This window comes from Halichoeres trimaculatus, unplaced genomic scaffold, assembly GCF_033239565.1.
Source record: "Halichoeres trimaculatus isolate MK-OKI-2021-1 unplaced genomic scaffold, fHalTri1.1 fHalTri1_scaffold_20, whole genome shotgun sequence".
Classification (NCBI taxonomy): Eukaryota; Metazoa; Chordata; class Actinopteri; order Labriformes; family Labridae; genus Halichoeres; species Halichoeres trimaculatus.
The window spans coordinates 5,551,982-5,578,821 of NW_027437198.1; the positions used below are offsets into that span (position 1 = coordinate 5,551,982).

The 26,840-nt window shown below is 39.2% G+C and overlaps 1 protein-coding gene and 1 long non-coding RNA gene across 3 annotated transcripts; one reads left to right on the top strand and one right to left on the bottom strand.

Moving 5' to 3' along the window:
- Positions 1-78: 78 nt before the first annotated feature.
- Positions 79-10,933, bottom strand: LOC141810140 (sterile alpha motif domain-containing protein 9-like). Of its 2 annotated transcripts, none has more exons than XM_074697495.1 (3): positions 10,882-10,933; positions 9,782-9,840; positions 79-5,701 (listed from the first exon to the last, which is right to left on the bottom strand). In XM_074697495.1, the coding sequence occupies exons 2-3, from the start codon at positions 9,783-9,785 to the stop codon at positions 1,137-1,139; spliced, it is 4,569 nt and encodes a 1,522-aa protein (XP_074553596.1). In that variant the 5' UTR covers positions 9,786-9,840; positions 10,882-10,933; the 3' UTR covers positions 79-1,136. The 2 variants fall into 2 exon arrangements, with proteins under 2 accessions (XP_074553596.1, XP_074553595.1); XM_074697494.1 differs by having other exon boundaries at positions 10,842-10,921.
- Positions 10,934-11,770: 837 nt separating this feature from the next.
- Positions 11,771-18,954, top strand: LOC141810023 (uncharacterized). Its single transcript, XR_012600035.1, has 4 exons — positions 11,771-11,835; positions 18,357-18,413; positions 18,495-18,520; positions 18,631-18,954. It is a non-coding gene; the product is annotated as an uncharacterized LOC141810023 (long non-coding RNA).
- The last annotated feature ends 7,886 nt before the right edge of the window (positions 18,955-26,840 follow it).

Sequence of the window (26,840 nt, forward strand, 5' to 3'; positions counted from 1 at the left end):
CAAGTTTGTTAAAATACTTAAACAAAATAAAACTCAAACAAAACTGAGAGATAAGAATTGATTTATAGTTTAGCTAATTTCCAGTAAATATATGTTGACAGGCACAAAATGTAACTTTGTGTAGGTATGATACACAGATTCCATACAAGGGTGTGAACAATATGACATAGCAAATAAACCGACAAAACTGCAAAAGTGTATGTTTACACTACTTTCTTTGAGTCTTTGCAACATATTGAGATGCTCACATTTAGCTCCACCTGAAAGAGCACTATTCCATTTTTGATAAATTCTTACTTTAAATGTCACTTTAATTACATTGTATCCTGAAAAACACAGACCAGGTAATATGAGTCATCAACACCAACTTGAAACAGAAGCATTCAAGATTGCATAAATGTTGGAACCTTGTTTTCTCACAAATTTAAAAGCTGACTGCCAATATTTTCAGTTCTGAAAGTTCATTTTAAGTTGTACTTCGCATGACTGAGCAGAATTGTAGCACAATCAGACAGATGCTGAATTCCCTTTACTAGGCTTTGGTTTTAAGAACAAAGATCAAATGTGCCCCAGGTTGTTCAACCTAAGCACAAAAGCTCAGTTCGGGTGTTTTGAAATGCATTTTAATACCATATGTGGACACTTAAATGAAAATGAAGTCCTCACAAAAGAACAAAACAAACAAAAAACAATAAACAGAACAGAATTATCTGAGGTCCCCATATAAGTAGTGTTTGAAATGAAGAGCACCAAATACAGTTTACATTGCTTCACTCAGGTAATCCAGGTTTGATAATGTCAAAGTCCATGTGCCAAACAACCACTAAATATGTTTTTGTAATACTTGAATTAACACTGAAACTTGGAAAAATGCGGGGTCTGAACGTCTGTATCTGACTTTTGACACATTTATTATCATACCACATGCCTCACCACAATTTTCATCTTTCACTGTTGCCTCAATAAGAATTTCATAAACCTTAATAAATCCATCTCATCTCTACACAAGGCTTATGTATTTGTGTTTTATTATGTCGGAATCAGTTCCTGCCTTTGATAACAAGACTGGTTCTAGTTCTCTTTACAGCAAATCAAAGAGCAGGCTCATGGATCATGACCATTGCTCATAAGGCAAACTATTTCTTCACAATGATGTTGCATGCAACAGGGCCTCTGAAGGTAAAGCCCAGGTAGAACATGATGTTCTCGTTACTGTGAGGCACTGAAGGTACATGTAGAGGTAGGATGCTGAACTTCTTTTTCCCAGGGACATCAAGGTACACGACCCCATCTTCAGTCAATCCGGACACACGTTTCAGCATCGTGGCAATCTCAGGGTTTCTCCATGCCTCACCCTGAAGCCATTTCATGCGTTTCTCAGAGACTGAGACATCTGTGACTCTTTCTAACTTTTTCTTGTGGACAAATTTATCCAGTCCATTCCCACTGCCGAGGAAAAAATGAGTGTAAATCCTTCTTTTCCTCTGAGGAATGTCCTTTCTCTTTGTCCAGTAGTGTTTTTCCAGATGTTCCACGGCCGACTGCACAGTGTCATATTTTTTTTCTTTCTCCAGGTCCTTCTCATGATCCTCAGGCCAGAACAGCAAGGTGAGTAGGAACAGGGCACTTGGTGAACATTTTCTTTTGTGAGATGGAAACTGACGGCAAAGCTCCTGTAGAGTTTTCATTGGAGCTACAGCCTGAGACTTTGGTGACAGACAGTTCAGAGAAATGTTGGTCATGATGTAATTGACAATGTCCTTTTGAGTAAATTTCTCCAGCAATAGATCACTGGGATACAGAGAAAGAATTTTCTGCAGCAGGTGTACTGCATCTTTCTGGTCCATCAGCTTGAAGATTGACGTCACATTACCCCCACCAAAATAATAGATGATCATGCGTTTCTGGAACAGAGTAAGATTGTCTGGGATAGTTTTCCCCTGGAGTGCCCTGAAATAAACTTCACTGAAGTACTTTCCATACTCCGAGGATTTTTTTGACAACCATTTCAATGGCTGCCTGATTTTCTCTTCAAGAGTTACAGAGGTCTCTTCTTCATCTGCATCAATGTCTGTCTGAAAGTAGCTGAGGTCTTCTGAAATCCACTCCAAGGCATCTTGCATTGTTTTGTGAAGCTTTTTCAAGCGCTCATGAAATGGTTCCCAAGCATCTTTAACTTCCTCTGGGATGTAATCTGTCAGCAGGTACTTCCTAAACTCTGTATGGCCATTTGCCCTGTCTGCAAACACATCCAATGAGGAGATCAGTTTGAGAAGACTGCATCCAACTTCAACTTCAGCAAAAAACCCAGAATTGTTCACATGTTCCATATCTGCTTCAGCTGCTTTCTCACACTCTTTAAAACACTCAATGGCCTTCAGTGCTGTTCCCAAAGCATCTGCTGTATTTTGGGCCGTCTTTGATTCATTGTCATTGTCAATTGCCTTGCATTTTGCTTGGAACCATTTCTTGTACACCTGCCCTTTCGTGTCCAGTATGTACGAGTTGTTTGGCTGTTGTTTAGCTGCTGCCTCAGCCCAGTTCTTTGCCTCTTCAAACTTCTCGTAAGTGTAATGAAGACGAGCCAGTTGTTGTGCAAAAAATGGATCTCTATGGAAATGCTCATGAGCCTCCTTGAGCAACTCAATTGCTTTGTCTGGACTTTTCTCCTTGTCACACACATGCTCAATCAGAGGAGAGAAAAAACTGTCACACACATCCCCTTTGCTGATTCTTGATCGCCTTATGAAAAGTGCTCTCAAAAACGACAAATACTCATCTCTTCCAAATCTGTGTTCAAAAAGCACTTTCTCTGTGAGCAACTTCATTGCCAAACTGCTTTGGGTCTGGTCCCCTAAGAGCTGCTGGAGGATTTCTTCTGCAACGACAGGGTGGATGATTCTGATGGATTTAATGTGTGTCTTTTCATCTCGCAGGTGCAAGAAGACCAGTTTAGCCTGAGGACTGAGTGATTCCTCAAACTCATGTCTAGCAAACCTTCCCAAGTGAATGGTCAAACCAAGCAAAGCTTCACAATGAGACTGGGAGATGAAAGAGTTTTGGACATAAGCATTTAACAATGCAACATAGAGAATGAGGTGAGTGACAACCAAATGAGGGTTGATGCCTTCTAGCAAATCTTTCACAAACTTTATAACATAATCCACATTGAATCCCTCACTCATCAGAACAAAAGTCAGGATATATTCAGGTTCATACTGTTCTTCCAGGGCCTCTCGTTTGCAAGCAAACTCTCTCCTCTCTTGGGCAGACAGCTTGTGAGTGACTGACACATTCTGTAGTGGAGATTCCTTGCATTTTTTCTCTGGGTCAAAGGATCGCCTACAACTCAACAAGATGAAGCAAGCAGTGCTACGCTGGATTTTTTTGGTGTTAACAGCCACCTCTAGCTCATTTCTGAGATCATTCAGATATTCTTTGTCTGAGTCTTCAATGAGGAGCAGCACAGGAAGACACTTCTCAGGGTCTTTTTCCTCATACTCCCTTAGTTCCACTGCATGTTGTGCAACAACAGAGGCTGGGTATGAAGGCTTTACAACAGCACACCTCACATCTTTCCTGTTGTTCCACAGAACTTGTCTCGCCACGGTGCTTCCACCACTTCCTGGATGATGGAAGATGTTTATACGGTTGACTGGAGTTTCATCTGCATTGCCTTCCAAGGCATCACAGAGAAGTTTGGAAACTTCATCATAGGCATCTCTTTTAACTACCTCCCCCACATACTTGTGTTCAGCAAGCCAGAAGTTCAACCAGGTCACTTTTCCACCACGGTAGAACTGTTTTTCAATGTTTTCTTTCTCCTCATTGATAAAGTCTTCATTTGTTTCATCACAATGATCGACTGTCAGAATTTCCAGTGAATACATCTGTTCTTCGTTTTGTGTTTCAAGCAGACATGTCCCTTTCACAAAGACTGGCAGCTGTTTGCTGGTGCATGCCTTAAAGAGCTGTACTTGCTGCAGAGTTGCATTGATGTGACTCATTTTCATTCCAACAACACTAGAATTGTTCACAGCTTCTGTTCCACATGACCCCTCTGCAAAGCTTTGAAACTTTTGGAAGTTCTCCTGGGATTCACAGACACAGATGATGTCTTCATGTCCTTCCATGTCTGTGAAAAACTCATTGAAGGTGTGTAAGAGTGGTTTTTCAACCGGGGATGTGAGAAGAAAGATGACCTGGAAGGTTCCTTTTGGCAAGATTTGTTTGCAGATTAAAGAGACGCACTCTCTCAGAAGAGTCATTTTTGTCTTGATCCAAGTCATTTCATCACACGGAGTTTCTTTGAAGTCGTTTCGACCATTGCAGAAGATCCAGCTTATTTGGTCAAATAGGTGCAAGTGGTCTTCCAATTCTTTGATGCTCATGTCATCAGATTTCCTATAACTCTGCAGAGAATGCATGTTTGAGGCACGATGCTGAAGGTATTTACTGCAAAGACCAGATATCTTTGAGTCTGGGTCGAAGTCAAAAACACAGAATATGTTTAAGTTAAGCAGCCACTCGATGTTGCACAGGTCACCGGGCTGGAATTTGTTTGTGACTAGTATGAACCATTTGTCCTTCTCAATGAATTTTTTGCCACTAGTCATCAGCATTGTTAGTTTCCTTCCAAGGTCTCGGCACATTTCTGGAGCACTAAGGAACATTGTTGTCTCTGCTTCTTCTCTTTGTGCATCCCGATCTTTGACTCTCTGGTAGAAGTCACTCAGGTCTTCTTCATTCACTGGTTCAGTTTTTGAACCCACTCTTCGTAGAATTGCTTTTTTTTCAAGTTCTATTTTGTTAGTTGACTCTTTGAAGTTTGGCAGACGAACTGCATACACCTTACCCTTGACAATATTTATTGAGGGCACGATGTCAACCTCTACCACGTACATCTTTTCTGTACTCTCTGTATCCATTACTTCAATGAACCTCGGAGGTCGCACACACTGGCGCACATGCTCCTTGTCGGAGGAGATGCATCTTTCAATGTAGTCCAACGCATCTACAAACATGTCTTTCTCTGTAACAGGGATACCAATAATCTCGCCGTGCACATACCCTGCGTCCTCTTTGCTGTCCATCACACCAAAGTGAATTGTACCATTTGATCTGATGTTCATACAGCCAACTGCAAACTTAAGGACCTCCTTTGCAAACTTAGCTTGGAGTCTTGTGCGGTCCAATGTAGCAGCTAAAGCAAATGACTTGAATTCATGACAGGGAGATATTAGATTAAAAGCACCTGACTCTGGCTGCAGTACTCTGTGCTTTACATAAATGAAATCAATACCTTGATTATCAAAAGGTCTTGGTCTACAGTCGTCCTTTGATGTTAATTGTTTGTCACCATCTCTTCCATGAGTTGGTCCTGAAGGGCTTTCTACTGCTTTTGGGGTGCGTTGAACTGATTGCTGTTCCAACTCAGGTTTTTTGGTTGTTTTTTTCTTCTCTTGGCATTTTTGCCTTGAGTTGATGAGCTCATCTCTCTTTTGAATAATCAAATGAGCAGGTCCTGACTTCATGCAAATATTTGTCTTCAAAAAGTCCTCATTCAGTGTTAACAGGATTTGTCCATTTACTTCTTCCTCGTAAAGTTTTTCTATGTACTGCTCCTTCACTCCAATTGATCTCAGCCATGCGCTGACTTGAGATTCAGTCCAAACCTCCGGTGACTGGTCAAGTTTGCAAGCTGTGATTGGGAGAAAAAAGAAAAACATTAACGGTAAATAAAACAAATACAGGAAAAAGTTTATTTGTCTTTGACTCTTAAGGTATATTTGTAGTTGGCAGGTTTGGAAAATACTATTTTGTTGACATATCCGTTGTCTAGGTCAAAACCAACAGTGTGTTTGCACCAAAACAATACCCTCTTGATAAAGACCCAAATCTTTAGAGAAGCATAATGTTTTACAGTTTTTGGCCTCAGGGGGGCAGTAGCAACAACAATCAATTCAAGAATTAATGAAGGAATTTAAATTTACAAAAAAAATCTAGAAAAATAAGGAGCTGACCCAGGGAAATGGAAGTCAAATGCTGTTTAAGTGTGATACTTTGTGCCCTGTGTGTGTGTGTGTGTGTGTGTGTGTGTGTGTGTGTGTGTGTGTGTGTGTGTGTGTGTGTGTGTGTGTGTGTGTGTGTGTCTGTGTGTTCAATCATGTAAACCTGTTTGCTGAGGCTTATCTGAAGCCAGATTTTGCATTGGTGATCACTGATAGATACACACACACGTGTCTTTGTTCCTGGATATTTTTATGAGTTAATATAAACAGCTGCATGAGATGAGAGGCTGTCATGGTGACCTGCTGTTAGGCTACGGCAGCTAAACTTTCCCCTGGTAAAGGTAATCTTTTGAAGATTTTGTGGCAAAGCAAGAGTCCGGATCTCCTGTCATCTTTCCAAAACCCTGAGGGCTAGAATAAAAATAAACACACCGTAGGGATCCTGAGACCCTGAGGAAGCTGTCTGTGCAAGTTTCATGTCTGAAGACGCAGAAATGGGCCCATGACAGTGATAGATAGATGAGAGAAATTTGACTGGTCTCTGAGAAAACCCCTGAGGAATTAACATTGGAGTACATAGGTGCTGGAGCTGACTTTGCCTGACAGTTGGCCATTTTGTGAAAAAGTGCTCCGTCCTTTTGCTTTAAAAGCGACTTTGTCAGAAGCAGGACAAGATTACCTACATTTTGACACATAATATGCCTATGTGGGGCAAAAATTGTGACCAAGAGAGCAGTTTGTCTAGAAGATTTCCAGGTTTTGTTTCCCCCTTTCCCCACTCTGTCGTTTGAATCTCCCACTCTAAGCTGAAACATTCCCTGCAATACACATCAATGTTAAATGGCTCGAAGAGCTGAAAATCATCATGACCTTTGAAGGGTCATTGTGAAGAAGAAACTAGGAAACATTTGAAAGCCACTGAATGAAGCCAAAAGATAGAAATTTTGGTGGTGATCTGGATCACCATCTGGATCCAGGACTTTTTTAAAGGATTCTTTATCATTGTGAGATAGGGCCGTTTTCACCACCACGATAAATGGTCGGATTGCTTTGCAAAAAAATACAAGACAGGGTCACCATAATTTCTGAGAGATGTAAAAGTACGATCCAGATCCTGACAACATTCCAGATACTAAGATCCAGAATATGAAATATGTACTGGGTCATCATAATTTTCTATACAGGGCCTTTCTTGCTACAGGGACTGATTTTGTCACAATGCAACTACCACAATAGAGGCAAACAGAGTTCCCCATCAAATGATAATCACTAAATTGTTCATTTGTTTCAATTTCATGCTGGTTGCACCAAATGGAGTGTAGGGTCCCCTTTTTGAGGGTGACAACAGAAACTTTTGGTGTTGCCAATAGGATTGACCAACAACAATGCATTTGATAGTGAAAGTGTCCAATACCTGATTCCTTTGTTACACTATGATGCTTTTGATGCATTTCAAATCCAGACAACTGGACTCGAGTCATAGAGACTCGACTCAAGTCGGACTCGAGTCGCAAATTTGACGACTCGCAACTTGACTCGACTTGAGGGTAAAAAAACTTGAGACTCCACTTGACTTGAAAGACAGTGACTTGAGACTCAACTCGACTTGAGACAACCTGGCTCGGACGACTTGTAGCATGTAGCAAATTTATTGCGACAAACACTGGTCATGTATTCTAAAATAAAAATAGTCTAACAGGCGCTTAATTACTGTTTACCCCTGAACTCAGATATTCCTTCTGGGAACTCCGATATCAGAGTACAAATTAAAAGCACCATAAAATGGCGACTTCCCGCGAGCCTGTTGCATCTTCAGCTGCTCCAAAAGTGGAGCAGTTTGCATTAAAATTTCCACTCAAATGGAATAAGATGGAGCATGCAATGCAGAATATGCGACGCTAAAATTAACAAAAAAGAGGGAACAATGTCCAATTTTATATGCTATTTAAAGACTGCACATGAAGCCAAGTAAGTGAAACCAAGCCAACACTATTAGAAGTGTGCGCGTGTGTATGTGTGTGTGTTGGTAATATGTTTGTCGACCGTGTTTTGAACATTGTTGTTAATAAGACAAACCATTTCACTCACTACTGTTACGAACCTTGATATGGGCTACCATAGCCTTTGTGACCGCAAATATAATATCCATCCATGGCAGCAAGCCCCCATCTTCCAACACTTCATCACTCTTCATAACAAACGTCTAGTCAGTACTCGTCAGCAGAGTAAATAACTCCCACACTAAACCTTTCTTTCTTCTCATTTAACCTCCGATAAGTTTTTTCTCTAGCTATAGCTGCATTAAGTCCACTCTGTTATTCTTTTGGAATGGGGATAAAGGACCCTATGCCAGTAAAACAAATGCACGTGGCCAGGCACTATAGGCAGCTAAATTTGTGCCTGATGATATATGACATATTAAAATCTAAAATATAAAAACATGCACGTCAAGATTATTTTGTGTTTTTTTCTTTTTAAAAGCAATAGGCCTGTAGTTGGCACTAGACATTACATTAATGGCGTCACTACTAGCCACTACTTTGACATCCCTTAAATGGATGGCCATTTATTTCAAGTTAAATTTATTTTAAGTTCCTGTTCTGTGCTGTTTGCACATTGTTTGCACTGGTAAATTCTTTGTCTTTGTAAAGTAGTTACCTTATTAAAAAAAAAGATTGCACTTTAAATGTGGAAAATGTCCAAAATAAACATTTTTTGTGTCAAACATGCAATTTCTTTAACGTAATGTAGCCTAGCTGTTGCCATCTACCTAGGTCTAAATGATCAAACATGTAATGTAGAGGTCGACCGATATGGGTCTTTTGGGGGCTGATGGCGATGCCGATGCTTTCCAAATTTGGGCAGCCGATGCCGATATGCATAGCCGATTTTTCCAATTTGATATTCAGACTGATTGTTAAATAAATATACATTTATCACATTTTTGTGAAACGCAGCAATTTCTGAGCAGCTAAAAGAAATCTATTACAACAAGTCGTATCCAGTCCTCTGAACATTTATTCAGCTTTCAAAACAATGAAATATTTTGTCTGAGTAAACACACAATGTAACAAGCAGTAGTAAACATTCACACTCTTCTTAAAATGTCAAAAAAGAAATTTAAACTTATTAATATAATTTGAACAAAAGTATGTAATGTATCCAAGTGGTTCCACAAGTTTGAGGTGCTCATCTTTTTTGTGCCTGATCAAAAATTGCGTCAGTTTTTTACAACGGATCAAAAATCGGCTTTTTAAAAGAAAATACGGCCGATGGCCGATAGAGACAAATGTCCAAATATCGGCCCGATATATCGGCCGGCCGATATATCGGTCTACCTCTAATGTAATGGATAAATATATATATCTTTTAAGATTTATGCTAGTTTAATCCATGCAGAGTTGAAGAATAATCTGCATATTTTTTTACTTTTACTTTAGGAAGATAAGGTTTCTTTCTTCAAGATATAAACCTGAGATATAACCTGTGACTCAACTCGACAACCTTGTGACATGAGTCGACTTGAATTAAAAACCTTGTGATTCGACTCAACTCGACTTGACAACCTCTGTGACTCGACTTCACTTGACTTGCCCACGACAGAAAAACTTGAGACTTGCTCGAGACTTGGACCAAATGACTTGAGACTTGCTTGGGACTCGGATCGGAGGGATTCATACAATTGTCTGTTCAAATCCCTCACAGCTCTTGTTTCCTGTCTGCCGCCATCTAAATAACAAAGTTAATGCAAAAATTGACATCTTACGTACCCATGACTTTTGTTTTCTTTTCGTCCCGTTATTTATTCCAGTGCTGCCTTGGATTTCATCTGCAAAAGAAAGTGTACACAGTTACTTAAAGTCCTGAATTACCTTTCAATTAAAAAAGGGAGTTTGTGTCATCACACTTTCAATAACTCCTCTTTTGTTGCTCAGTCTTTTAATCCTTTTTTTAAATTTGTGCAGCAATGGCAAAATGTATTTACTAATTTAAAAATTCTTCACATTTGTTATCATTAAAACAATCATTTTGCTTATGACCTATATAAGAATGGGCTTGGGTTTATGTTGTCTGTTTTTTCACTTCTGCATGCCACCCATCTTCATACTTCCGACTAAGAAGAGCATACAGTAAAATGCATGACCGGTGTTTTTTTTTTGTTTTTTTTTTTGAGTTTCAATGAATTAAAGGAAGAAACTTGTAAAATGTGCATACTTAGGTTGAAAATGCATCACTCAACTAGACCATTTGAGTCTTGTCTAAATTCTAAAGTTTAAGTTTAAAAAAGAAAAAGAAAAAAAAACCTGAACATGTTGCAAACAGTTACCCAGTGAGGCTGATTGAGCAGATTAGGCAGCACATGCACAACACGGTAGTCCGCGACGATCGTAGCAACGGTACCGTTGAACCGTTGTATGCGCGAAGAGCGGATGACGTCGGCGTTTCCACTGAAAACACCGGTTTACCGTTTGCACGGCAACGGTGACGGCAGCGATTAGACAAAATCCCACCTGGCGGCCGTTTTCACAAGTATTAGGTTGGCAATAACGCCGTTTCTGTGTAAACGGGCAGCCGAAACACATCAATATTTTTACGTTTCACCCTAAAACCGTTGTCGTGTAAACGACCCCTTCGTTGTACAAAATTAAGTCCTTTGATCAGGATTTAAGGATGTGAGATGGGGTACTATACCGAACTTTTAAACTTGAATTTTCGAGGACCACTCATGTCCTAAGTGGATATACCTAACCCCCACAAACCCCGCGTCATGCGATACCGTCATTACTTCAATGTTTCCCCGTTTCTATTTGACAAAACAAGTAGTCTTACCCTGGTCACAGGCGGAGGGAAAACAGGTTTCGTACGTTACCCGTCTTAACGGCGCCGAAGAGTAAAATGGTTTGTTCGGCTTCTTCTTCTTCTGGTGTTTAACGGCGGTTGGCCACATTTAAACGGTTATTACCGCCACCTTCTGGCCCGGGTGAGGGCCAGACCCCAATCACTCTACCTGTCAATTCCTTGACCTCAGTAAATAAATAGAAAAATATTTTTATATTTAATTTACAAAACAAACAAATAAATAAAGAACTTAATAACCAATGAATATAAATAAATAAACAACGTAATTGATAATAAATAAATGAAACAAACAATGAAATTTCTCATAATCTGCCATATATCCCAATGCTCTTTAGAAACTCCACCACTATCTTTAATGTAGCTTCACCACCGTCACCAAGTACATCCTTCAGTGCAAATCCCAGAATCCCCACACTCCTCATCTTGTCCTTTAACTTTCTCCTATGTTGTTCATATGCCCTACACCACATTAATACATGTTCTGATTCCTCTTCCTCCCCGAACCCCTCACATAGCCCTGTTTGGTGCCTCCCTATCATCTTCAATGTTTTATTCAGTGCAGATTTGTTCTGCTGCTGCTTCGTCTTCGTCTTATACACTGCTTTTTCTTCGTTGTTTTTTTTTTTTTTTTTTGTTGTTGTTTTTTTTTTGTTTTTTGTTTTTTGCAGCTGAAAGGGGCATAATCGCCACCTACTGGACTGGAGTGTGGTTGTCATTCCGACAAAAAGTTTTATCAACGCATGCTAACCACTAGCATATGAATGTATGAATGGAATTCCCAATGTATGTCATTGTCATCACATTTCAAACCGTTTGGTATGATAACTACCTAGAAGTGTCAGTAGATTGCGCTGTTGCGCCGTTGTGGCTGCAGGGAAGACTATGAAGCTTGTTCTGCTCATGCGCAGCTGAGCTACTGCAGAGTAAGACGCTAACCGTGTCCTCGTCTCTCCTTAAACCACAGGTACGTTCAAAACTGTGTTTTCCCATACAAATTGTGTTTGATAACTATTGTCAAGTTGTAACGTGATGCTTTGTGACATTTTGGCATGTGAAGTGATAAGTAAAGTATTGTTGTATAAGCTTTGTGAGTGAGTAGACCGCACCGAGACAAGCTATTTTTTTTCAATAATGTTCGCCGTGAGCGTGTTCGCGCCAAGATGCCACACGGCATTGCATGTGTATGTACAAGTGTGCATGTTTGCTTGTGCGCGCGCGCGCGTGTGTGTGCGCTGTAGTAGATGTGAGTGTTGATGCGCCATATGCGAGTCAGAAAGAGTAATTCTGTGAAAGGTAGCATTTTGGTTTAGTTATCAAGTAGTATGTATGAATTAGTTTGTACTGTTATACTTTTGCTTGTATTTAATTTCATTTAAAGAGGGTTTATATTGTCTAGTGTCTATTTTGTTTTGTACATGTATTTATTAATGTTACTTGTGGTTTATTTGGATATTTTTGAGTCTTTTATAGTCTGTATGGAATATGAGAGTGTTCTATGAAGTTATTCAGATTGAAGGGCATATTGCAGGTTAAATTTTTTTTGAGTTAACACTTAACATGGTCTGATAAAGGCAGTAGATTAGGTCAATTACTGATTTTGTATGATATTCAACAAAAAAAGGCACAAATTTAGAGGAACAAGTGGCTGTTTCCAGTATAGTTGTTTGAAACACTCTTTTTTCTGCATCGCGTCACAAAAGGGACTCACATTCCTTCACTCCGCTTTGAGCTAATGTAAATAACAGGTTGTCATGAGTGAGATCAGGCATTTTGGGTTGTGTTTATTGTGTTTCTTCCTCAGTATTATTTAATTTGACCATCCATTAAGATGAATCAGATGTGTTTGGATGGATGGATGCAGAAATATTAGCTTAACAGGACATTGAGTCCACTTCTTCGGACTCTGTGAGTTCTTGGATTCATTTTTGTGTGGCTGCCAAGACGGGACTTTATTGCTGCATCGGTCTCAAAAAAACGCTGTCATCCGTGGTGCCCATTTCCCGACAGGAAGATTGATATGATGGAGTCTATTTCATAAAGTCTATGGATGGAGTTCAGGATGGGATACCGGAGCCAGGTCCGGGTGAGACTGAAATGGCTGCTGTCCCGTCAGACAACTGCAGCTTCACCAGCAGCAGTCCCTAGCCCGGCTCCCGGTGACACACGTAAACAAGGATTGCCAGAGATTTAACCCGAGATTCAACCCAACAGGAAAGGTGAGCTGAGCACCGTAGCTAAGTCTTGGTTTTCTGACTCTAGATCAGTGGATAGACGTCTCTGTCTTTCCCCCTATGGGCTTTATCATGACATCTCAAAGCACGTTGCTGTACAATCAGCTCTTACACGTACTACTTTTTTTTCTAAGTCAGTGTATCTGATTTCAAACTTTAAATATGTTGATGTGAACACAGCATTAGACTACATATCACTAGCTGACAGCGCTCACTCACCGGGACACCAGCTCCGTTCTCCTCTGGTTCTCCTCATACCACACCTCCTCTGCTCTCCTATAGACATTGGCTGTTTCCCAAAGCCCAGGTACCTTGCCTTGCCTTGCCTTTGAAGGCAGTGCCTCCGAAGCCACTTCCTTCCAATCCAAGGCAAGTGTGCTCAAAAGGAGATGCTAATGGAACAGCCTACAAAGGCACATTTTGGGAGGAGCTCAGGCGGCTACAAATATTGTCATGGCTTGCCACTTTTCTACACTTTCTGCTTTTTTATTGTCACATCATTGACACTCTGCAGGCGCAGCTTCTCAGTAATTATAGTTAAGTGAGTGACACACAAAAGAGTTAAGTGGTGGACATGGTATAAGTTATTATTTTCAGAGGTGTATTTTGTTACTTACATTTAATTTGGAATTTACCACGCGCCTCCGCTGGAGCGTCTTTTCCTTCCATTTTTTTTCCCCCTTTTTTGTAGATTCACGCGTTGCATGTTGGGTATTTATAGCCATGGCAAGGAAGCGAAGGATACATGGATTTTGTGAGACAGCCGTCATTATTTCGTTTATTCACACGTCCTTTTTGAAAACCTGCAGAAAATCAACCGTTTGCTCTAGCTCAATTCTGTAAAAAACAGATAATTCTGCACTCTTTACTGCATTAAACAAGCCCTGAATGATCGATATCTGTCCTGAATTTAAATCTAAAGAATTCTTTGAAAATTTCCTTCCATCTTCCTGGTGTCATGTTTCAGCTTGGGGCTGCTCTGCACCAATGAGCAACAGTTTGTGTGTTCAGAGCATGTAAAACTGAAATTACTTCACTTTTCTTTGATCTAAGACTTGAATAAAGTGTTTTGTACATAGTTCCTCACAGTTTTTAGCCTTTGGCCCTGGTTTTCCTGACCTCATGGAAGTATAGAAGTTAATATTGCGGTGAAAATTGAGTCCACATCGAGTAAAAATATGACAGAAGCAAAAACGTCCTAAAAATCAAATCAGAGTTTTTGTTTTCAGAACAGCTGATTTGAGTTAGTTTTATCAACTTGAAGTAGTTTCACCAGGAATTAAGTGTGTGTAGCCCAACCATAAAAAGCCATCATCAATGGAGCCCTAATTCAATGATACACCATGGCAACAGTGGAGAGAAGGGATGCGTTTTTCACCCCAACTCAACTAGAAATTTTAATATGCTCCCATGCTGTCTCTCCCTCTCTTGCAGCTGCAGCTGTGTTGCCCTTTTTTTTAATAACATGCTCGGACCCTTCATATGAGGGCATTAAAATTTCTAGTTTGAATAAAAAACTAGTAAATATAATAATACATTATAATATTATATAATTATATAATATATTATTATATAATATATTATTATATATTATATATAATTTTATTATATATTACATTATTAATATATTATATATTGTGATACATTTGTCTGTAAACAAATACAGCTCCCTGATTGGTTGTCATATTTTCAAAGCCAATAGGAAGCCTGAATTGTTTTTTCCCACCATTAGCATAAATGGCTTGCTAGTAGTACTAGTGATCATTTTAAAGTCTACAAGTAGTACTAGTACACTTAAAACAGTCTTCCAGTACTACTTGTGAACATTCTTCAGTCTACCAGTAGTACTAGTGACACTTCAGTAGTGAAGTCTACATGTTCACTAGTAAACCAAAATGGAGTACATTTATTCTTAAACTGAGTACTAAGAGAGCTTAAGTATGGTTGATATCACTGATATCACTTTTATGCTCTACAGCTTTCCACGGTACGTTTCATAAGTCACATGTGAATGTTGTCGTTAGATCATTTTACACCCAGATCTGCGCCAATTCCCACGCAACACCAATAGATGAGGGCCAATATGAGGCACACTTCACTCCTATACAAGTAGAAAAGACCTTCATGTGAAACAATACAAAACCATGCATTAAGTCTAGAACGAGCAAAAAAAAAAAAAATTCAACTTGACATAAAATTGATATCACTAATATCAATTTTGTGCTCAAAGGGATTTCCATAATATGTGTACCAGGGCCAATCACGGCGTACGCCTGCTCGAGTGTTGATGGCGGCTGAAAACAATCAAGATTTTCACTCCCCTAAATATTTAAGGTTAAGCTGTCTGAACCCATGGAATTTATGACATGGAGGGCCGCATTACGGGAAAAAGGGAGCTTCTCCATGCTGGTAAATGCGGTAATCGACAACGCCATAGCAACAGAGGTAGAGAGAAATGATGCCACGTTGTTTGGCAGCTGGAAAAATGGCGTTGGAGCGAATCAGAAAAAAACTCACCTGCAAGGAAATCACTGCAGTGATTCAGCAGCGTGGATGTGACAAAGTAAAATACAGCAGAGTTTTAAACATTTAATTTACACATCCTTCGTTTATAACTTGATTAATTAATTAGTTAATCCGTGATGTCTGACTACTAGAAGCCACAGTATTACTAACTGTTTCAGTTCAGGTCCAGTTGGCTTTTAAGAATGTGTTTGAGCTCTGAAAGAAGCTGCAGACTCCAGCCTGAACCTGTCACAGACTGAGGAGGGAGTGGAGCTCTCAACAGGTCTGTGTTAAGTGACGGAGGGACAGACCAACCTGCACCACGTCAGATACAGATAATAGAACATCAATACTTCACCTAAAAACTGATCTCATTAACTTCGTTAGTGGTTGTTTTGGTGCCTGGCCAAGATGTGTGTCAACTGTGTGCAATTAACGTACAGGTAGACCAGAGTTTTATGATTATTTATACCATGAGACGAGCAGGTTGTTTGTAATCCCCTGTAAATGACAACTTTTGTTACAATATATTCTGATTTTCACACACAGTTCTCGTTTGTATGATAATATTGTGAGGAGTGAAATAATCTTTACAGTAAATCCTGTGATCAATACAGCTCCCTTCAAAAGTCCAGGCTAAAAGTTTGAGCCAGCGTCCTCTGAATGTTCTCTACAGAGACTTTATCATTGACATGAGAGTGTATTAAAAATGATAACAGCCTCTCTATTTGTATTTTTTTTAATTAAACGGATAGAGATAACACCGTTTTATATGGACAAATCAGCTGATAGCTGGCACTGCTCTTTCATAACAATGTTTTTTATCAAATGGCAGAAGAAGAGTGAAATGTTAGAAACATACTTGATGTCATATCTGATTCAACAATCTAAATATTGATCTAAGAACATACTGTATGTAAGTTTGTCTGAAATGCTCATATGATCTAATAATTCTCCTCCACAGACGGGTTTCCCTCGCTGCACCCCACTTCCCACTGACATGAAACTTGCGTTCGCAAAGTTAGTCCTGGCGTGGGATTTGAGCGTACCCGACGCCCAGGTTAAGATTGATAAATGTCGATCTGTGCATGGAAACGAGCATAAACCCGTTTTTTCGAGTGTACACATGTTTGATAAATGAGGGCTATTGAGAATACATTTTGGACAAAAATTTGCAGACAAGGTTACATAACAACAACTTCTGACAAAGAAACAACAAATGTTGCTCACATGTACTTTCTTACTTTCTTCATCTGTTTAATACAGACTTTGCTGTTCTACTGACTTAATGGCTCAATCAAGACACATTTGACCCGTTATTTCGAGTGGGGTTCAATATTTTATTAACACAATATTCATGTGTGGTTAATAAATGTAACATGTTCTGTTGCTGATTTAGGAGGACATCCTGAACACACTGAAAGAAACTATGCAGGAATCTTGTTTTTTTTTTGGCTCTGGAAAATTTTTTTTTCCCTTTTTTTTTTCTTTTCTGGCCCTAATTTTTTTTGGGGGGGCGGGCTCAGGGCTGTTTTTTTTTTCTTTTCTTTTTTTTCTTTCTGGCACTATTTTTTTTTTCAAGGACTTTTTTTTTTTTTAAGCTGATTTATTTTTGTTTTTTTTTTTTTGTTTTTTTTTTTCATCCAGGACATTTTTTTTCCTTTTTTTTTTTCTTTTTTTAAGCTGATATGGTTTTTTTTTTCGGCTCAGGGACAGTTTTTTTTTTTTTTTTTTTTGAGCCAGTTTTTTGTTTTGTTTTGTTGTGTTTTGATCCGGGACATTTTTTTCTTTTTTTTTTTTGAAGCTGATGTGTTTCTTTTTTTGGTTCGTTTCTTTTTTTTGGCTCATGGACTATTTTTTTTCTTTTTTGATTTTCTTTATTGAAGCTGGGTTTTTTGTTTGTTTGTTTGTTTTTTTGTATTGTTTTGTTTTTCAAGCTCCAGGACATTTTTTCTTTTTTGGAGCTGTTTTTTTTCTTTTGTTTTTTGGCACCCAGACAATTTTTTATTGATTTTTTTTTGCTGGAGCTGATTTGTTTGGGGGTTTTTTGGAGGGGCTCCAGGACATTTTTTTTCTTTTTTGGAGTCCATTTGTTTTTTGTTTTTGTTTTTTATTTTTTATATTTTTTGGGGGGGAAAAAAGATAAAGATATAAGCGAGAGTAAAAGGAAAAAGGGGTAAATTCTGCAGGATTAAAATCTCATATCAAGCCACTGGTTCTATGTTGTTTCACTTAAATTGTTTCGTAGAAAAAAGCTAAAAGTTAAATTGTTAATACAAGTAGTAGTAGTTAGATGTTTGTTTTTGCATTTGATAATTATTTTTTAGCACCCTGTAGAGTGAGTAAATACAGGCAATGTATATAAATCTAAAAAACAAAAAAAAATGTTTTTTTTTCATCGATACTTAATTTTGCATACAATTTTACATTATTGATGGTAATAAATTTAGGCAATAAAAATAATTGAAGAGCTGCTTGGGAGCCAAAAGAGCCGGCTCTCTTAAGTGAGCTGAGCCAAAGGAGCCGGCTCTCGAAAAAGAGACGAAATTCCCATCACTACTCTGTTCAACATGTTGTGCCGTGGTTGTTGATCTGCCCTCTGTGGTGGATTGGAGTAGCAGGGCTGGTCCAAAATGTTGTATACTGCTGTTGTTCTCTGATGCACCTAGGTGAAGATGCAGGGACAATATCTTTGCTGTTTTCAGCGTTCACTTATTTCATTTCATTATTTCTTGCCCCATTATCACAGATGTCAAAGAGGAGCTGAAGACAGTGAAACAATACTAAAACCAGCTCTACCAGTTTGGTAAATGTCCCTTTAAATGTCTTGATAATGTTCTGATTATACATTTTTCAAGAAATTCTAACAACCTTTTTATCACTTTAGCAGTGATCTAACCATCAGCTGCTCGGGTAAGTCTGACATTTTTTAACTGTTTATAGTCAGTACACTCACCCACAATGACTAAATAATATGTCAGTCATTATAGTTACACTCTGTTAAACTCTGGTGGATTTTTCAGCTTGAAAGAGAAACAGCAGAGGTCTGATTTACCACTGAGGGTCTCAGAGAGGAAGAGGATGAGGAAGAAGAGGTCCCTGGATTTGAGCTCCATCTTTTTGTCAAGTTTGTATCTCTGCTCTCTTCGAGTCTTGTTTGAACATGTTTGTCTGCTGTATGTGAGTTTTATACACAGATGTTTTTGACTGGGCTTCGATGTTTCTCTTTGTTATTGACTGTGGATCAGAGACAGAATGAGATTTCAGTGTGAGGTGATCAGCTGAACTCACCATAAAGGTTGTAACCACGAATTATTTGATTTTTTATGAAAAGGGTTTTTATTATTGTTTCCAGACATGTTGTTCTTTAATGATTGAACAGGATTTTTTATGTTCTGTTGGTCAGTTTAACCTTGAAGCTTGATCATAGTATAATGTGTAAGTAGATCTAAATTTGACTTAGGACTTTTCGAAGCGAGATGTAGATTTTTTTGTCATTTCAACAATAACTCTCTTGTTTACCTTCAAATAATTTTGTTTCTGAGAAATATAAGAAGTAGTTGAAATCAGATTAACTTTGAATAAACACACTGATTTTATGTATTCACTGCTACAATATTAACTTCAATTAAATCAGCTTTAAATTTATAAATTTAAGTAAACACTTGGAGGGATTTCATTTTGTGTTATTTTAATCAAGTTTGATTCCATCATTTTCATAATACTTGTAAATAAAGATCTAAAGTATGATGGCAGACAGAGGCCGACATGTTGAACTCAGCCAAAAGTTTTCTACTGAGAGCTCATTTGGTGCAAATACATTAAAGCGTTCAAGGTGAACACACACCAACCCAGAAAACTAATGTGACAGAAACACAAATATATTCAGAAGTTTTTGTTAATCCTTCCAAAGGTAGTGTGTTACAAGCAGCGTGTTGAAGGAACAGTTCTTATAGTAATTTGGACCTCATTTATTAATTTTGGTGGAAAGTGACTCCTCGTCCTTTGGCAGTTGAAGGTACCTTCTGGAGCTCCTTGTGTTTCAAATGTGAAAAAACAGCCCTCCTCCTTTACCCGGGCTTGGGACCGGCAAAAATGACTCAGAAGAGACACCATGGCGGAGTTACTGTTTTTTGTGTTTTTTTTTTTTGTTTGTTTTTTTTTGTTTTTGTTTTTGTTGGTGTTTTTTTTTTTGATTCAATCATTTATCTCTTAATTTTTTATTTGTATGTTTTTTGTTTTTCAAAATTACAACAAGTTAGAGCAGAACATGAACATTTTCAACCATAACATTTTTAACACTTTTTGTTTACAATCTTCATCAACAGGCTCAGTGGACTGAAAGAGACAAAGAAAACATGTTCAAAAAATATCCCGGCTCACAGAAAGAGTGGGTCATTGTCATGTTGTCCAAAGCTCTCTACTGCAGGTCCAGCATCTGAGGGAGCTGACTTCAACAAGTGAGAAGGTTTACATAAGAGCACTAATACAGGGAGGAAAATATCTCAGATACACATTCTGATGTTGAGAATTAAAACAGGTTAATCTCTCCAACATCACTTTGTTCACACGTCAGAAGCTGGTACTTACCTTCTTCATCTGCGGCGAATCCCCGCGGCTCGGGAGCAAGAGACAGAGATATCCAAGGGTTAGTAAGACAGACAGAAACTCTTTAAATGATCATATTTATATTTCAGGTGAAAAGTTGCTCCTTACCTTCTTGGTCCACAGGAGACGGGGAGAGACAGAGAGTGGTTAGTCAGAAAGTCTTTGCTTTAATGAAAGAAGTGATGTTTGATCAGAATCAGAAGCTCCTACTTACTTTTTTTCGTCCATGTTTCATGAGTGGGAGGAGCCTTCCTGAGACGTTCTCCGTAAATCCTGCTTGGTTGGTTCTCCTCCAGGTTCTCCTCGCTGCATTTGGTCCATCCACACGGTCATGCTGAAGGTTCCTGTTTGAAACATGAGGAGTTTGACAGCTCTGCCAGATGCAAGAGCTACCTGAGGCATCACCAGTCCAGCCAGACGCAAAGACCGGCTCTCAGGATCCAAGAAAAGTCAAGGCTCCATCGTGTTGGGAAAGAAAAAAGACATCCACAAAATGTTCCGGTGCCAGACGCTACCTGGGACTGAAACAGCCCCGCAAGACGCAAAGACTGCTTCAGGTGAGCTCACCCAGCCAGTCGCAAAGGTGAGACTTTAATAGGGTCCATCTCCCTTCAAAGAAAGAAATAAAGAAAGGGTCCTGGTGCCAGACGCTACTCAGGTTGTCCCAAGCCCCACCAGACGCAGAGGCTTATCCTCAGGGTCAAAAAGGGTCCGTTATCCCTGCCCTGGAAAGCAAAGGTCCCGGTGCCAGACGCTACCCGGGGTCCAGAAGGTTCTGTCAGCAGTCAGTACTTCTCCTGGACTTTTTGTCCTGCAGATGTGGAGGACAGCTGAGGCTACACCAGTCCTACCAAAGTGGACTGATGGTTCCTGGAGGTCCACAGAATCAGTCTGCAAACCTCTCCTTCGCCCAACTCCTCCTCACAGGACGCTCCTCATCCTCCTCATCCCGGTTGCGCTCCTCGTCGTGGTCGCTCTTCCCCCCAGAGTCAGACTCAGAGTCATGTAGTCCACAACCTGAGTCCGTGGACTGCACCCCCCTGCACCGACCCAGACTCATCCTGTCCACTGTACTCCACCTCCATGTCCTCAAGGTCAGAAATGGATTGATCATGTTGATAATAGTCAACCTCCATGTCCTCGGCGTCGGAATCGGAGTGATCATGTTGATAATACTCAACCTCCATTTCCTCAGCGTCAGACTCGGAGTGATCAGGTTGATAGTACTCAACCTCCATGTCCTCAGCGTCGGAGTCATCAGGTTGATAGTACTCAACCTCCATTTCCTCGTCCTTGGAGTCATGCCCCTGGACAACTGACTGAGAGGCAGAAGCAGAAGGAGCAGCAGCAGAAAGAACAGCAGCAGAAAGAGCAGCGGCAGAAGGAAAAGTAGGAGGAGCAGGAGCAGAAAGCTGCAGGGGGAGCAGGAGCAAAAGGAAAGGCAGAAGAAGGAACATGGACAGAGAGAGGAGCAGGAAGAGGAGCAGGAGCCTGAGGAACAGTGGCGGCAGAAGAAGCGGGGTCAGAAAGAGGAGCAGCAGCATCAGAAGACGCATGTTGAAAGTCTGAAAAACAAAGAAAACAGCACAAAGTTGAGATGTGAGCGTCCATTAAACAGAGTAAGACACAAAGCTGGCAGACAGAGCTGATCTTTGTTTGTTCCTTCAATAATCACATAATCACAGTCACTGCTGCAGACCTGTGTGTTAGAGCATCCAAAGAACAGCAAACAGCTGCAGAGAACAGGGACTCTGAAACAGCCTCACTGCTTTTAAAACACAAGTCTACTTTAGACTTAGACTGAAGATCAGCAGCTCTGACTGTGAGCCATGAAAACCACCAAGTACCAACTGTAGATCAGAGCCTCAGAGAGAAGATTCAATGAGAAATGAATCTTTGGACAGAATGAGTGTAACTCACATAAACACCTTCAACCAGGAAAGATGCTCTGATCCATTAATACAGATCAGAACATAAACACAGGGTTTATTAGTTTCTGATCTACGAGGCAGAAATGAATGAATATCATTTGATAAATTTACAGAAAGCTTTTAAAATTAAAATAAAAGAACACTTTCTCTTCATGACCATGTTCCTGATCTGTTTCTTTATTTTTAAACATCTCCATATTTCTTTATGACAGAATATAAAGTGAACAACAGAGCAAACTTCAGTCACGCTGCATCAAATTTGAATTAAACCCTAACATCAAAAACACAGAGAAGACATGATCGTATTTGATCAACTTTAAAGAAGAGAGGTTTTTCATAACTAGGTGCAAACTGTGTTTTAGAAGCAGGTATCAATCACTGTGGTCTGATATTATCTGTATGAAACACTGGGCTGTGCTCATATGGTCCACAGATGTGGACAAAGCTCCTGCGTCAGTACGCACATCTACAATGAGTGTTTTACTCAAACTAGCATGTTAATTATAGTTTAAGTTAAAATGACAGCTGGATAAAAATGTCTGCATCTTGACACCAAATTGTTTTCTTATCTGATTTTATACCAGAGATATGAGGGGTAAATCATGTGCGTATCATAGCGGCTGTTTTCCAAACACTCTTCTCCTCGTTAAAGATCAAAATACAAAATGAACAAGCTAAACACATGAAAATAAATCATTATTAACGGACTCATTTTTATATTAATGACAAAACAGCTGCAAAGCGGATCAAATAAACTTTGACTCTGCCCTCCATCATCTTCAACGTGAAAACCAAAACATATTTTAGCATTATTTAAAAGAGAACCAAACAGGCCGAGACGCATCGCATGATTACATTTTGACGGGTGATTGAGGAAATGTAATATTTTCGGACTGAAGTAAGCTAGTCTCTCAACTTGTAAATCTAGAGCAGTGGTCCCCAAACTGTGGCCCGTGGGCCGGATACGGCCCGCCTCCACATTTTGCCTGGCCCCCTGAACAATACCAGAGGCGCTTTATGATTACTTTTTTCAGTCTGGCCACGTGATCGAGACTTATACATGCAAAGAACGTAACTTTCTATTCCACCCTTCTGCAGTTTGTGCCCTATCTGACACCCCCCTTTAAAAAAACAAATCCTGTTTTACTACCATACTGTTAGTGAAATGTATTGTGCTGGTAGGTGTTGTATCACAGAGTCTGGTTTCTTAGCCTGCTTACTTTCTGGTTTTCACAGTGAAGTTAATGAGAGCTGCAAACAGTAGTGTCTACAAGAAAGTTAATATTTCATGGTCTTTTTTTGTGAAAAACCTGAAAAGGGTTATTTAGTTATTATTTATTTCATAAACAGAGTTGTATATTTAATTAATAGTGTTATTTTTTATTTTATTTTATTTTCCTGTCAAGATCACAGAAAGGGTTATTAATACTTGGTTATGTGTGGCTTTCTGGGAAACAATAAATATTGACGATTGGACACCTCTGCGGTCGTCACACCTTTTTTTTACAAACTGACCCTGGCTCGTCATCAGAGAAGGGAAAAGTTGTTTGGCCCTGACGGGAAAAAGTTTGGGGACCCCTGATCTAGAGGATTTAATCTCACGGTTTGTTCCGGTTAAATCGTAAAGTTTCTAACGATAAAAAAAATTTTTTATATCAAGCAAACGTTGAGTAAAACCAAAACCTCCAAATCCCTTAGCATGTTATTAAAATTCTGATTTACCGTCTTTAAACTCAACACTTCAACATAAATGAGCCAAACCTTCGGTTAAAAGTATCACATGAGTTAAATTCAGATAAATAAGTCACTTTATTGTGGAAATGTAAGGATGTCTCACTATTGGACTTGGTTGTCGGTGGCGTGACGAGGTCAGCAGAGGCTGGTGGTCAGCAGGGCGACCGTTTTCGGCGGTCGAAATCCTTCAATACGAAGTTGTTCGCAGGTGTTCCTCTTCTCACGTATCCAAGTGTGAAATTTGGGGTAAAGTTTGCGGTTTTTCACAAATTTCTACTTTTTAGCAGAGCAATTTGCAACAGGTCCGGCAGCAGTCGATTTTGTTTACAAAGTGAAATAATGCAAGTTCGGAGCGCTAAAGTAACCGGGTTCAAAGGTCACGTTTTTGTTGCCATGGATACAGTGCGTGACCTCGAAAGGTAATTAAAGAAAAGCACGTGAAATCAATCAGTTGTGTCCGAAATCATTCACTTATTTCCAACTCACTACTAACTATATAGTGAATTAGATGTAGTGGACTATATAATCCACCCAGTCAGTTTAATTTAAACAACGTTTCCAACACCACTGACTGACTCACCACCCGCTGACAGTGACGTAATTACGCTCGCGTGACACACGGACGACTGGGAATGTAGACTTATCATTTTTCTGAAACACTGCAAAACGGTATTTCTTTCATTGATAATAATTTTATATTTCGCTTATTTTCCACATCAGTCAAATAAAATAGAAACATTTATTACACATTATTTTTAAATAAATAAACTGTATATATTTTTTAACAACTTATGCTACTTGTGAGAATTACAATGTCAAGTGAATGCATCACCCGCGATGAACGATTCCAGGGCTAATAACGTCCGTGTTGTTTGTTTCTCTACTCGAAGTTGTGAGACGGGCTCGTCTGAAAATTAAACAGAGAGATACGTGTTATTCTCTGACAGTTTTTAATGTTGTTTCAGAATATGCTTATACATGGGCAATATAATATAATATACAGTACAGGGGAGATTTTACTCATTTTCATTTTGAACTAACGGTTCTTCAACTGTTTCAAACTATTTTCAAACTAAAAATGCTTTCCCAACTTTAGTATCAACACTATCAGTGACTGATCGACGCTATCAAAAACCTACATTTTGAATGGAGCCTGGTGGGCTTATGCTGCTGTCAAACCTCGCGGTAAGCTCTGAACCACTTTCCGAAGCAGTCACGTGGTACCGTTGGGCAACGAGGCTTCGGACGTCATCATTTTGGGCTCCTCCTCCTAATGAAGCAAGCCTCGATACGCGCTTCACGGGAACGCCCCCTTCATTACTCGATACACGCTTCGAAGCCTCGGCACATCTTGTAACGTCTCTAGTCAGAACAGATGTCTAAGTGAGTATTAATGTTGTTTTACACAAAAAACATCCCACAGGTAAAAGTACATCAGTTTTATGTTTTTGTGAATGAGTAAATGCCACAGGAAAGTTACCGCGTGCGATCCAAGATGGCGCCGGCTATCGTTGCGTCTTTTATGTTTGTTTAAATTCGCTCCTGTACATCTCATTACAAAGAAGATACTTTATCAACAGTTTTATAAAGTGTTTTGAAAAGTTACAGTTGTGTTTTTTTTATTTAGCTTTTTGTGTGTACAGTTTCTAGTTTTAAGTAATTACAGTGGTCAGTCTTCAGCTAACGTAGCAGTGCGATAGTCTCCCCCAAATTTACGTCCGTGTGGTAACGTTGAAGACTTTTGAATAGTGTGGGAAATCAAACATACAGGTTATATATTGAGGCCAAATACCTTTTGGAGTAAAACAAAAATAGAGTAGCACAGTTACACAGCTGATAATGTGTGTTTTTTGTATATCAAACAAAAGTTGCCTCCAGAATTATTTCCTAAAATAAGAGTTTTACATGGGGAGTAATATTAATTTTATTGTGTTTATTTGTAAAGGGATTTCTGTATTCATGAGGTGGTGTGAAGATGCAGAGTCAAAGGAAGTGTAGGAATGGAAACATTTATTTTGAAGATGTATTAATGACGATTCTGCTAAATGAAGCTCAACTGTAAAGAAGCTCAGTTGCTGGCCTCTTTATTTTTTTGTGTTTATACAGATATTCTTATCCGTTTATGGGCTCTCGCTGTGAGACCTGTTACATAAACATGTATTATTCATTGAAGAAACTTTAAACAAGTCAGAGTGTCCCTTAAGCTTCAGTTTGAACGACCTTTAGGTTATTTGGCTGTGACAGCAGTCATTTTGGATAACTACACTGTGGTACTTTTCTTGCAACACACATGTTAAGAGACAGAAACTAAAGGTCTTTAATTTTGTGGGTACATGTGTGGTTTCTCTCTGCAACACAAAAGTGAAGGATGTCTGAAGTCAACAAAGATTTTATCAAATAAAAAGAGAAAATATATTTTGTTGCTGATTTAGGTGGACATCCTGAACACACTGGATGAAACAATGCAGCAGTCAGTTGCTCTGCTGCTCAAGACAGATGATCAGTCACCCCCAGGTAATCTACATATTTCAAAATCAAAAACAGATTTTGTAATCAAGTTGCCACAATAGCCCATACATTTGGGATGTTCAGCTCCTTAAAAAAATAGTGTGGTGTTAACTGTTGGTCATTCCACACCTGAATGAACAAATGTGAAAGAGAAAAGAGAAATTTTACTTTTTTTTTGGTTTTTCATTTATTGATGTCAGAGAAGCTGCAGATGGTGAAAAATTACTACAGACAGTTGAAGACAGGTTGCCCCAAATGAGTATCACCAGTTTGGTAAAACTTATTTTTAATATCTTGATAATGTCCTGGTTGTAGGCTGTTGATAAATGCTAACAATGCTCCTGTTCATTTAGTGTCATATGATCCATCCCATCAGCTTCACAGTTCTGTCCAGTTTATGAAACAACTGGACTGAAGCAACTGGATCCACCAGTTCATCACATCTACTGAGT